General features: G+C 32.8%; 1 protein-coding gene across 1 annotated transcript; it reads left to right on the top strand.

The window, feature by feature from the left end:
• Positions 1-355: 355 nt before the first annotated feature.
• Positions 356-12,995, top strand: LOC101427906 (pancreatic alpha-amylase). Its single transcript, XM_004481224.4, has 10 exons — positions 356-523; positions 862-1,008; positions 1,833-2,030; positions 2,431-2,661; positions 3,413-3,546; positions 4,332-4,454; positions 4,547-4,646; positions 6,301-6,419; positions 6,527-6,652; positions 7,911-12,995. The coding sequence occupies exons 1-10, from the start codon at positions 356-358 to the stop codon at positions 8,098-8,100; spliced, it is 1,536 nt and encodes a 511-aa protein (XP_004481281.1). The 3' UTR covers positions 8,101-12,995.
• Positions 12,996-14,094: the final 1,099 nt, after the last annotated feature.

The following is a 14,094-nucleotide window of genomic DNA, read 5'->3' as shown; positions in this document are numbered from 1 at the left end:
ATTGTTATTCTTCTTCAATTAGTGAAAGATGTCAAAACAAGATCTAATCCTAATTACATAATACATGGAAAAGGACTGTTTACATATATTTATAATGCCAGATGTTTAAAAAGGATAATATTCCCTCAATAAGAAAAGCATTAAGTTCTAAAAGGCCATTTAGATTGTTTTCCTGGGAGATTTTACGAATGTTTTTCACCTGTTGAGATAACATTATTATTAATAATCCTTTTCAGTTTATGAATTTAGTTTGTGTTCTATGTATTTATACATAGCTAATATTTACTTTGTAAAATGTGATCCTTACAGGAATATAAATAGTTGCTGTGAAGAACACTGACTGCTTCAAAGCAAAATGAAGTTCTTTCTACTATTTTTGGCCATTGGGTTTTGCAGGGCTCAGTATGACCCAAATACCAAACCTGGACGGACATCCATTGTCCATCTGTTTGAGTGGCGATGGGTTGATATTGCTCTTGAATGCGAGCGATATTTAGCTCCCAATGGATTTGGAGGGGTTCAGGTAGGTATTTTTCATAGTATAAATTACAAAGTTCCTGCACATATGCTACATGGTATTTTGATCTGTATCTGTGAATTTGGGACATTTTATTTAACACAGAAGTAATCTAAGTAAAGCAGTTTTCTGAAGAAATCCAGTATTCTGGGAAAATTTATATTTTGTTTTTGATGTAATTTTTCTTCAGCAGTGCATTTCCAATGTGTATTCATATTTTCAAATAGTTGTAAGGAAATGTAACTGCTTATGGAATAATTCAAAAACAAAGATTAGTTTTTAGATCATTTGATGGTATAAAGTAATTCATAATTTAATACTTATTAAGATTGTTTTATTTGTAGATCTCTCCACCCAATGAAAACGTTATAATTCATAATCCTTCAAGACCTTGGTGGGAAAGATATCAGCCAGTTAGCTACAGGTTATGCACAAGATCTGGAAATGAAGATGAATTCATAAACATGGTGACCAGATGTAACAATGTTGGTGTAAGTGAATTAAAGTTTCCTTGAAAAGTATTATATAAGAAAATAATTTCTCTTGCCTCTTGAGAACATTCTGTATTTTTAACTTTTTTCTTTCATTTCATATTTGGCTATAACTCAAAATTTACTGTTGATGCATATCAACTTCTGTAAATCATTTTTGTATGTGCTACTAAAGAAGATGTAAGTCAAAATTTAAAGATGAATTTACTTATAAAGTAAAATATCAACTTTTAACTATACACATTTTCTGGGAATACTTCTGGGTAGAAATTGAACATTCCGGTTACAATATTTGCTTTCACTTTTATTTGAGTTGTGTCTTCACCCATAATTCCTTGCTTTTCTTCCCTATTGATTTCTTGATGATAAGTGGTTATTTTCTCTTTGATAAGGCACATAATGAATTATTAATATCAACTTTCCTCTCTCAGAAGCTAAATAGATAGTAAAGGTTTCTTTTCTTAAGGTTTCCATTAGAAAAGTAATTCTACCACTGAAATTTCAGAAAACAACAGTCTCTCTTGTCTCAACTGATTCTTCCCTCCCGGGAATAGGCCTTTTGCGTCTCTTCATATTTATGAACAGTATCTGGCGCTATCAATTTGATCATATATGTATATATTTACCAGAGTGGTTAGAATGCATGTAGGTCATTAGCTGACATTGATTTCCATTCATACTTGATCTTTGATTTGCTAGGAAGGTAAGTAACAAAATAAAGAAATGTTTTGGAATTTTGTTAACATGCTATAAACTTCAGGCAATAATACTTTATATTTCTACCTTTCTACCTACCAAACTGAAATAGAAACTTTGCTTTTTAGGTCCGTATTTATGTGGATGCTGTGATTAATCATATGTGTGGAAATGGTGTGGGAGCAGGAACAAGCAGTACTTGTGGAAGTTACTTCAACCCAGGAAATAGAGATTTTCCAGCAGTCCCATTCTCTGGTTGGGATTTTAATGATGGTAAATGTAGAACTGGAAGTGGAGACATTGAAAACTATAATGATGCCCCTCAGGTAATTAAAAAAAAATAGTGAAATGAATCCATAATTTCTATTTAATTATCTACATACAGATATATAGCTTTTTGAACTCAATTTTAATACTAGTTTAAATTTCCTAAGAACATAGAAATATTCCTGATATGATCAATTAAAAATAAGAAATTAAAATTAATATTTTAAAAAACTTTCCCAATCAATTTAAAATTTCATCCACTTTATTTCTTCTTTTTTATACCAGGCAATATTTCAAAGCTATGTCCATAATAGAATGTCAATCTTCCCAGTGCTCAATGCAAAGAAGACATTCTAGAATTATTTACTGATGAATGAATAAAAGAATGAATCAATAATCAAATGGATTTTCAGAGGAAAGATGCTTTATGTATCAATCATAAAATTGTTACCTCAATAGGTCCGAGATTGTCGTCTGGTTGGTCTTCTTGATCTTGCACTGGAGAAAGATTATGTGCGTTCCAAGATTGCTGAATATATGAACCATCTCATTGACATTGGTGTGGCAGGGTTCAGAATTGATGCTTCCAAACACATGTGGCCTGGAGACATGAAGGCAGTTCTGGATAAACTTCATAATCTAAACACAAGGTGGTTCCCTGGAGGAAGTAAACCTTTCATTTACCAAGAGGTACATCAATATATATAGATGCATATAAAATAATGTCATTTCATTTATTGGAAAATATATTTCCGATTTATTTAAATATGTATTTTCTGTAGGTTAATGACTGAGTCTTTTTTTTTAATTTCTTTTTTGTGCTTTTCTATTCATAGATAACAAATCTAACTCTTTATCATGATAGGTTCTGTGGTCGTGAAGAGAATTTATTTAGGTAGGCTGCAAACTTTGTGCCATTTATCATTTCCTTGAAGACCATTATGGAAGACAGAGAATAATATAGTTGTTGTTTGGAGTCATTCTATATGAGTTTAAATCTTAGCTATACCAATATTAGCATGTTTAGTTATAGGCAAACTGATAAAACCCTTTGTGTAACAATTTTTTCATGTGAAGAAAGGCGCAAATGATAATGATTATGCCTTAATTTTCTTTGGTGAATTGAATGAGTTAATATTTATGAATTACTTAGAACTATTGTTGGGATTTATAAATATCAGCAATTGTTATTAGCATCTATATACAAGACTAAATTAGGTCATTATTTTCACAGCAAAACAGGTCACCTTATTATATTTTCTTTATTACATAGCATACAATTTAGTGAAAAAAATGAAAAGAACTTTGATATTAGAAAAATTACTTTGGGCATGTCAAATAATATAAATAGTTCAAGCTATTTTCTATATAATATTAATTTGTTGGTTGAAATACTTTGAAGTTCTTATGTAAAATAATATTTTCCCTATATTTATATTAGGTAATTGATCTGGGCGGTGAGGCAATTAAAAGCAGTGAGTACTTTGGAAATGGTCGTGTTACAGAATTCAAGTATGGCGCAAAACTAGGCACAGTTCTCCGCAGGTGGAATGGAGAGAAGATGTCTTACTTAAAGTACATAAAATGTTATTTGTCCCTTGAATTATTTCACAGATGTATTAGTCATCTTGTCCAAATGTTATCCTTATAATGTTCTTTTTGTTTAGACAACTGTTAATGATTCATTACTAATAAGAAGTTTTACAGTTCCCCAAACCCCAATTGATCATTTACAATATATAATGCCACTCACAAGGAACTACATCTAGAAAACCCAAAACATAACCTAGAGATTTTAGTATATTTATGATATGATTGTAGTAGATTTAACTAATACTTGTTTATAAAGTATTAGGGACTGGCTATTATTAATATGATCCTACCATTTATACAGTATCTACAATGTGACCTACTGTAGAATTTACACATATCAATTAGTTAATTTGAAATATTAAAATATTAGTATTTATAGCAATACATTATTGAAGGCTTATTTTAACCCAGTCATTCTGTAAAATGTGGCCCAGATGTTGACACCTCTGAAGTCCATCTAAATTACAATATACTAGAATCTTTAAAAGGGCCTCTTTATAACAAAATCTTCTACCTATAATATGAATGGAATATAATAAATCCACACATATATGCATAAAGAGAAATGTATTTGTAGATAATCATATGTATGTATCTTTAGAGTTTATACGAACTACAATTCTACAGAATCACCAATTGATTAGAGAGGGAATTTAATGTGAGGATGCTACTCAGAAAATGATACACATTAAGATTACTCTAAAGCCACAGCAAAAGTAATATATGTATTTGTGTTTACGTGTGTGTGTGTTTCTTTTTTGTAATAGGAACTGGGGAGAAGGCTGGGGTTTCATGCCTTCTGATAGAGCACTTGTCTTTGTGGATAACCATGACAATCAGCGAGGACATGGAGCTGGAGGAGCATCTATTCTTACCTTCTGGGACTCTAGGTAGGAAACAGAGTTCCACATATTTTTATCTACTTTTCAGTGGTAGTAAAAATAGTCTGTCTTATACAATAAAATCATTTTGTATCTTTCAGACTGTATAAAATGGGAGTTGGATTTATGCTTGCTCATCCTTATGGATTTACACGAATAATGTCAAGCTTCCGTTGGCCAAGATATTTTGAGAATGGAAGAGTAAGTTTTGGAGTAGTCTAAAGTATCTTCTTCTCAAGAAAGGGAAGGATTTATTTTTAGATTTCTCATGATCCTATTTCATTCACTATTCATCAAATACTTAAGTGATGTATAGTTCTGATTTTACTAATGCAGAGTATATTAAATAATTAAAAGTTAGGTTCTCTGCAATCAAAGAATATGCAAGCTATTTCAGAAGTATGGCAAGTATATTTCTCATACTTTCTCCCAAATAAAGACTTAAAAATAAGAATAAGAAAAATATGTACTTCTCATAAGTACCTACCTCATCTGGTTGATATAAGGACTGCACAAGTTAATAGTTCTAAAGAACTTAAAACAATGTTTGCCCATAATAAGAGCAATATAAATATTTGTTAAAGACTTTTCAAAAAAGTTCTATGGAATACAAAGCCAAGAAATGATCCAGGTGACTTTAGGCTGAGGTTAAATAAGGAAAGTTTCTTACATGAATAAAGAAATTATATTAAAGAAGAAAAATTTATAGACTATTCCAGGAAAGGTAAAAAAATATGTGTGGCATGATAAGGACATTAACCTGGCCAGAAATTTTAAAAAGGATTTGAGAAATAAAATTATGATGATATTTAGAATGTTAGTGAAAGGTTTTCTTTTTAAACAGAAGATTTCATTGTAAAGCAACATCATGCCTAAAGCAGAAAATCCTCCTCACTACAAACCAGACAGTGATTTATCTAGTATCTTCTGCATTACTTTTAATTTTTGAAGCCCTCTACTTGTGCAGCAAATCATCCTATTGTTAGATAGTTGCAATATTTAGAAGGTGTCCCTTTATATAGAACCAACTTCTTATAATTTTCACTAATTGGTCTTATTTCTGATCTCAGGAATCACAGACTTTGTCTACTTCCCCTTTTACCCATAACATTCTTTCAAGTATTTGACATAATTCACCTTTCCAAGATCTCTCTGTGCTAAGAAAGCTCATATTTTTGTCCACTATACACTATGATTTTAGAACATTAATGACCCTCCAAGACATACTTTGTTTTTCATTTCCTATGATTATCTTAAAAAGAGCCAGTCAAAATATCACAATATTAAAATTTGACCTACTTAATAATGAGCATTGTAATATATTGATTAGTACATTAATTCAAAAGGAGGAATAAGATAAATGAATATTTAGCAATTATTATATTTAAGGCACTTTCACATATATTACATTATTTAATTTTCTACAGCAACTAAACAATATCTGCATTTTACACATGAGGAAACTGAGGACCAAGGAAGTTAAGCTTATTGACTAAGTTTCTTTAGCTAGTAGTAACAGAATTTGTGTTTTATCCTGATAGTTCTAACATTAAAGCCCTTGCCTTTTCAATGATATTTCACTGCCTGTAGTAATATAAAGAAGCCACGGCAGTTACTTGGAAAGAAAACAGAGTAAAATAAGTCTTACCCTTGTTTGATATACAACACTAGGGACTGAAAGACTGGGGAGAAGATGATGAGGATTTGGTAAAAGCCTGGAAAAACACTGGAGTAAATTCGAAGTAAAGACACTGCAGAGTCAAAGCAGCAGGACAGATTGGGTTTGATGCACTGTAGAAGGAAGAGGCAAATTCATGTAATGTTTAAAATCTGAACTTTTTTTTCTACTAATAAGGATGTGAATGACTGGATCGGACCACCAAATGTTAATGGAGCAATTAAAGAAGTTACAATTAATCCAGACACTACTTGTGGTAATGACTGGGTCTGTGAACATCGATGGCGTCAAATAAGGTTGGAATGTTTATTTAGATATATCTCCTAATAACAAACTTTTCTTAATTTTTTATTTTAACCTATTGAAGACTTCATCAACATTCTTTGTGATATTTTATTTTTAGGAACATGGTTATTTTCCGTAATGTAGTTGATGGCCAGCCTTTTACAAACTGGTGGGATAATGGTAGTAACCAAGTGGCGTTTGGGCGGGGAAACAGAGGATTCATTGTCTTTAACAATGATGACTGGTAAGTAGAGATCAATTTAGAATAATGTTTTATACTAGTATTTTCTTGCTTTATTCTTTTCCTTGTTTTTATATCTGAAAAATTCTTTCAGTCAATGGATTAAAAAAATGTTCAGATCAGAAAAGGGCCAGAAGAAAAGTGATAATGACCATTACTCCTTTGGTCTTGTATTCATTGTGTCATTCTAAGTGGAGCTCTTTTGGTGTACCTTTGCATGTCGTGTGGGTATATAATGCACACATATGTTCACATACCCACACCTGGCTCCCACAAAATAGCACAAAGTAGTTAATATAAGTGTTGTGAAAACACTAAAAGGACTTATCGTGCAGTCCTAATTTTTTAAATGAAAAAAATAACACATCATTACTGAAATATATTTCTTCCAGTTCTCTTTCTCGACTGCTCTTATGTCTTGTTATTTGGTCTTCTTTCTTCACTTCTCTATGTCCCTGGTACTTAAAATAATTTTTAAACTAGCTGTATAAATAATATGTATCTTAGGGTCAATCATTTTCCTCAGGAGATTTTTTAGTTTAGTTTGAGACTTCTCATTATTAGCCTTTCATTTGTAATGCTTATATCCTTTGGCTCCAGTATATTGATTTCTTAATTGCTTGAACTGGAACTCAGAAGACCTTTATGCAGTTATTTGTTGAAATATTTCAGTCCAAGTCCAGTTTCCATTTATACTTAGCTCACTGTAGCCTAAATTATATTTTACTGAGGGAAAAAAGTCAACTATGTCTCTGTTTTACCAAAAGAGTCATATGTGGATGGGAGATTCAAAATAAATTTATGAGATAGCTTTATATTTCAAACCATGTACATATATATGATATGCTGGATTATTTTTACTTCCAGTAGTAATACATTTTAGCCACTTGAAAATTTATAATTTTGAAGAAATAATTACATTGAAATTTTTGAAGGAAATCAGTATTTTTAAGTTCAGATGAGGATAAATTTAAAATTTTTGTGGTTACAAAAGGTAGGAAATTTTCTACTGATATTCTTAAAACTTAATGTTATGGCTATATTTATTACTGACTAAGGAATTGCTAGGACTTCTGAAAGATTTTTTATGGTCCTGAGAAAGCTATTCACACATATGCCAGAGGTGTTTATGTTTGGATTTCCTTCTCAATGAGACTTTGCTTAGAATTCAAAGGCACAAAGTTAATTTGTTTTAGAATAGCCTGCACTCATGCTTTTATTTGTACTGAATTGAAGTTATGTCTTGTATTTTATTTTATAGGTCATTATCTTTAACTTTGCAAACTGGTCTTCCTGCTGGCACATACTGTGATGTCATTTCTGGAGATAAAATTGGTGACAATTGCACAGGAATTAAAATCTATGTTTCCGGAGATGGAAACGCTCATTTCTCTATTAGTAATTATGCTGAGGATCCATTTATTGCAATTCATGCTGACTCCAAATTATAAAATATGGATTAAATGCCTATATCCAGAAAAATAATGGTGTTTTCATTTTTTAGTATATATATAATTAATTTGCATAATTCATTACTTCTCTGGTAAAAGCTATAAGTAATCAAATTGAGAAATTCATTAAAAATTAACTATAATTCCACAATATAATAAATTATAACTAACGTTTTGCCATATTATAGAAGACCCACTTTAACCTATTTGTAAAAGGAGTTTCTAAGAACTAAAAAGCATCTTGATGAATATGTATATTGTCATTAACACTATTTGTCCAGCCATGTATTTCTTTTTTTAAAAATTTGTATTGAAATTTGTCATTCATACATGAACATCCATAAGCAATAAGTTTATAGTAAAAGTTGTGAACTTACAAAACAAACGTGTATCACCATAAAGGGCTCCCATACATTACCCCACCACCAACATATTGCATTGCTGTAAAACAATTTTTACAAACTATGAAAGCACATGGCCAAAATACAATTACTAACTATAACCAATATCTTACGTTTGGTGTATTTCTCTCCCATCCCACCCAGTTATTGACACCCTGTATTAGTATTTTATACTTGTTATAGTTCATGAGAGAATGTTCTCATATTTGTTTGACTAACCACAGTCTATCTCCCACCACAGGATTCATTGTGTTAATCAATCCCACGCTTTGTACAATCCATTTAAAGCATATACTCAGTAGCTCTCATATTCATCACAGAGTTGTGTTGTCATCACCTAATTCAATTTTAGAATGTTTTATCACTTCAAAAGGAAAAATCCTATACTCTTCATTACCACCCACTGTTGTCCCTTAGAATTGATATCTTCTTTGCCATTGCTGCAAAAATATTATGATATTACTGTTAACTATAATCTATGTTATATTAGTTCTGATTTTCCAAAATCACCACATTCTTAACATTTTGTAAATGAAGAATATTCTTATACTATTAAACACAATCTTCATCCACCACCAGAATCTCTATGTTATACAGTCCCTGCATTTTTTTCCTATCTTTCTTTCAATGTAAATATTACATCCACAGACTACTCCTTTGAGGCAAAATCACCTTTATAAATCAGGAGTGTTAGTTATACATACTTAGTATAATGTATTACCATCAAATCTATTCATTTCCACACATTTACAATAAAACTTATTAAAAATTCTACATACATTAAGCATCAGCTCCCATTCTCAAACCACATTCAAATTTGTAACCTGCCCGCTAAGGTTTACCTCCATGAGTTTATTCCTCATTTTAGTTCATCTTAGTGAAATCATATAATATTTGGCCTTTTGTGACTGACATTTCACTTAACACAAGGTCCTCAAGGTTCATCCACATTGTCATATGCATCCCAATTTCATTTATTCTCATGGATGAATAGTACTCCTTTGTATGCATGTACCACATTTTTTTATCCCCTCATTGATGTATGGACACTTGGATGTTTCCATATTTTATCAATTGTCAATAATGCCACTATAAACACCCATATGCAAATGTCAGTTCCTGTCCTTGCTTTCAGTTCTTTTGAATATATGTCTAGTAATGAGATTGTTGAGCCATATGGAAGTTCTATATTTTGTTTATTGAGGAACTGCCAAACTGTCTTCCACAAAGACTGCACCATTCTATACACCTACCAACAATGAAGAAGCATTCCCATCTCTCCACATTCTCTCCAGCACTAATAATTTTTTGTCTTTTTAAAAAAATACGGGCCAATCTATAATGTTCAAAATGTATCAGCGTATTTTTTATCTGCATTTTCTAATAGTTAATGATGTTGAACATTTTTTCATGTGTTTTGGCCATTTGTATTTTCTCTTTGGAGAAATGTCTATGTCTTTTCCTGTTTTTAAATTGTGTTGCTGGATTTTTTATTGTTCGGTTATATAATGTATTCATATAACATGGATATCAAACCCTTATTGGATATGTGGTTTCCAAATATTTTTTCCCATTGAATAGGCTGCCCTTTTACTTTATTTACAAAGTCTTTTGAAGAACAAAAATGTTTAATTTTGAGGAGGTCCCATTTGTCTATTTTTTCTTTTCATGTTTGTGCTTTGGGTGTAAGGTTTAAGAAGGCACCACCTACCAGAAAAGCTTGAAGATGTTTTCTTACATTTTCTTCTGGGATTTTTATGGTTGTAGCTCTTATATTTAGGTTTTTGATCCATTTTGAGTTAATTTTTGTGTAAGGTGTGAGATAGGGGTCTTCCTTTTTTTGGATATGGCTATTCAGTATTCCCACCACCATTTTTTGAATACACTGTTCTTGCCTAGTTGGGTGAGCTTGACAGCCTTGTTTAAAATCACTTTCCAATAAATTTGATTATCTATTTCTGGACTCTCAAGTCTATTCCATTGGTCAACATATCTATCTTTATGCCAGTACCATGCTGTTTTAAACCACAGTAGCTAAGTGATAGGCTTTAATGTTTTAATGTCAGGAAGCTAGAGTCCTCCATCTTCTTTTTTTTTTTTTTTTGCTATTCTGGACTTATTACCATTCTAAATAAATTTGATAATTTGCTTTTCCAATTCTGCAAAAAAGGCTTATGGAAGTTTTATTAGAATTGTGTTGAATCTGTTGATAGGTTTGGTTAAACTGAAATCTTAATGATATTTAGTTTTCCAACCCATGAACATGGGTGTCCTTCCATGTGTTTAGGTCTTTTTTGGTTTCTTTTAACAATGTTCGGTAGTTTTGAAAATACATGTCCTTTATATCCTTGGTTAAGATTATTCCTAAATATTTGATTCTTTTAGTCCCTATTGTAAATGGGATTTTTTCCTGACTTCTGCCTCAGGTTGCTCATTAACAGTGTATAGAAATGCTACTGATTTTTGTGTATTAATCTTGTATCTGGTCATTTTGCTGAACTCATCTACTAGTTCTAGTTGCTTTGTTGTGGATTTTTTGGGATTTTCTAGATATAGGATCATGTCATCACCAAATAGTGAAGATTTTACATCTTCCTTTCCATTTGGATGCCTTTTATCTATCTTTCTTGCCTAATTACTCTAGCAAGAACTTTTCCACCGAGTAAATGCTTGCTGTGGGTTTTTTGTATATGCACTTTATCTTGCTGAGAAGGTTTCCTTTTATTCCTATCATTTGGAAAATTTTCATCAAGAAAGGATGTTACATTTTTTCAAATGCCTTTTGTGTGTCAATAGAGAGGACCACGATTTTTCTTCTTCAATTTAGTTATATGATGTATCACATTGATTGATTTTCCTGGGTAGAACCACCCTTGGGTAGCTGGGATAAAATCCACTTGATCATGGTGTATAATTCATTTAATGTGCTGCTGGATTTGAATAGCAAGTATTTTGCTGAGGGTTTTTGCATCTATAGAAATTAGAGAAATTGGTCAATAATTTTCTTTCTTTGTGTTATCTTTGTCTGATTTTGGTATTAGAATGATTGATGTTGACTTCATAGAATGAATTTGTAGCATTCCCTCCTGTTCTATATTTTGGAGGAGTTTGAGCAAGATTGGTATAATTCTGCTTCAATGATCAGTAGAATTCACCTGTGAAACCATCTGTTCCTGGACTTTTTATATTTGGGAGACTTTTGATGACTATTTCAATCTTCTTACTTGTCATTGCTTTGTAGAAGTCTTCTATTTCTTCTAAGATCAGTGTAGGTTGTATGTGTGTTTCTAGAAATTTGTTCATTTTATCTACATTGTCTAGTTTCTTGGCATACAGCTGTCCATAATATCCTCTTATGATTTTTTATTTCTGGGGGGTCAGTAGTAATATCCCCCCTCCATTTTTTATTTTGTTTATTCATATCTTCTCTCTTTTCTTCCTTGTCAGTCTAGCTAAGGGATTGTTGATTTTCCTGATCTTTTCAAAGAAGAACATTTACTTTTTTTGATTCTATTGGATTTTTTTTTTGTTCTCAATTTCATTTATTCCTGCTCTGATCTTTGTTATTTCTTTCCTTTTGCTTACTTTGGGAACAGTTTGTTGTTCTTTTTCTAATTCCTATGAATTTTTAGTTAGGTCTTTGTTTTTACCTCTTCTTTTTTAAAGCAAGCATTAAAGGCTATATATCAGTCAGTTAAAGGGGTGCTGAAGCAAAATACCAGAAATTGGTTGATTTTATAAAGGGTATTTATTTGGAGTAGGAGCTTACAGTTTCCAGGCCATAAAGCATAAGTTACTTCCTTCACCAAATTCTATTCCCATGTGTTGGAGCAAGATGGTGCCTAACATCTTTGAGGGTTCAGGCTTCCTGGGTTCCTCTGAGCTCAGCTCCTCTATTTTCTCCACAAGGTCACCTGTAGACTCTGAGGCCCTCTAGACTTGCCTCTCTCCACAATGTCAGCTGTAGACTATCAGGTGAATAGTTCTGTCTCTCTCCCTGGATTTTCTCCCATGTCCAAAGAGACATCTTTATTCCTCTGTGTTCTTCTCCTGGCTCAGATCCTCTCTTTTCAGGGCTTGTTTCTCTTTCCTCTGCATGATGACTTTCTGGGGCTCCAGCTTAAGACTTCAGCATCAAAGTCCAACATCAAAACTCCAACATCAGAAGCCCTCAACTCTGCCCTTTGGCATGCCTTTTATCTGTGAGTCCCTGTTGTGGGAAAACAATAAGGAACATGGTTTGAAGTTGAAAAGTTTCCATAACACAGACAAAAAGTGCAGGCTTAGAAATGCCAGGCATTGACTAGATGGAACACCATCTGGTCAGCACAAAAAAATATTTGTATGAGGAGTCATTTGAACTTTGTATGACCTATACCTTATTATTGTAAATGTTGCATCTGTCCCTTATTATAGTAAGTTACAAACAACTGCTTGTTTGCTCCTAAATAAATACAATGTGGAAACTAGGGTTGACGCTCCCAGTTTCATAAGCCGTGAGTCCCTGGTCCCATCTTTATTTCCTCTCTTGTGTCTTTCTTTCTGTCTTTGTATTTCTTCAGTTCTGCATTGCCTTCCCTTCATGCAAACCTATTGCTGAGCTGGTCTCAGCAATTGGCACCCAACATGGAGCACAAAGGGAAGAAGAATGGCTTCAAGTGAAATTAAAGGTGTTGTCATGACATAGAGTCCTGAGGGGTTTAGAAGGCCATCCAAGTCCTCAGTGGTTAAGTGTGCTCTTGGGTATTCTAGCAGGGTTACAATGGGAAATGGAGACAGTTCAACAAAATATCACTGGTATGTCTGTCTCCTCAAACAAATCCTCAAGGCAGGAGGAGCTGAGGCCAGCAAATCTCATATTTTAGTACACTTACAGGTTATAGAAAAATATTGCTCATGGTTCTCAGCAGTAGGAAGTTTAGAATTAGAAGACTGGGAAAGAGTAGGGAAAGAGTTAAAAAAATTACATGTACAAGGTATTCCACTCCCTGTTATTGTTTGGTCCACTTGGATGATTATTAAACCTGCTTTGGAACCTTTGCAAGCAGCAGATGAGGAAGAGAAAAATGAAAATAGAGAAAATGAGGAAGTTCCTCCCACTGGATTTTTTGATGATACTAAAGTTATTTTGCCTTCAGCTCCTTCATTAACTGACTTTAGAAAGTCACTTTTCTCCCCACTGACACCTTCTCCCCCTTCTATGCCCAGAGATGCTCAGCCAAAGTTGTCAGCTTTACAACAAGGCATTTTACAGGCTAGAAGGGAGGGTGACTTGGAGACACTTCAAATGGCCTTTCTGGTCACTGTACAAGAAAGAGTAGCTCCTGGAGTGGATCCTCAAAATCTGAATTTAAAATTTTGAAAGGGTTAAAAGTAGGAGTGCAACAATATGGTCCAAATTCTCCTTTTACCTATGGTATGGTGCAGGGTCTTGCTGAAAGCTCTAGCCTGATCCCAGATGACTGGTCTGCATTAGCATACAATTCAAAACATGGTGGAGAGATCATGCCAAAACTCAGGCTGCTCATAATAAAGCCCATAATATCCCCATTCCTTGGGTCAGTTAGTGGGGGCGAGGAATTGGGCAGGAGTA

Source organism: Dasypus novemcinctus, chromosome 9, assembly GCF_030445035.2.
Source record: "Dasypus novemcinctus isolate mDasNov1 chromosome 9, mDasNov1.1.hap2, whole genome shotgun sequence".
Lineage (NCBI taxonomy): Eukaryota > Metazoa > Chordata > Mammalia > Cingulata > Dasypodidae > Dasypus > Dasypus novemcinctus.
Note: the sequence above shows the minus strand (reverse complement) of the source record. Positions and strands in the feature narration are given on the sequence as shown.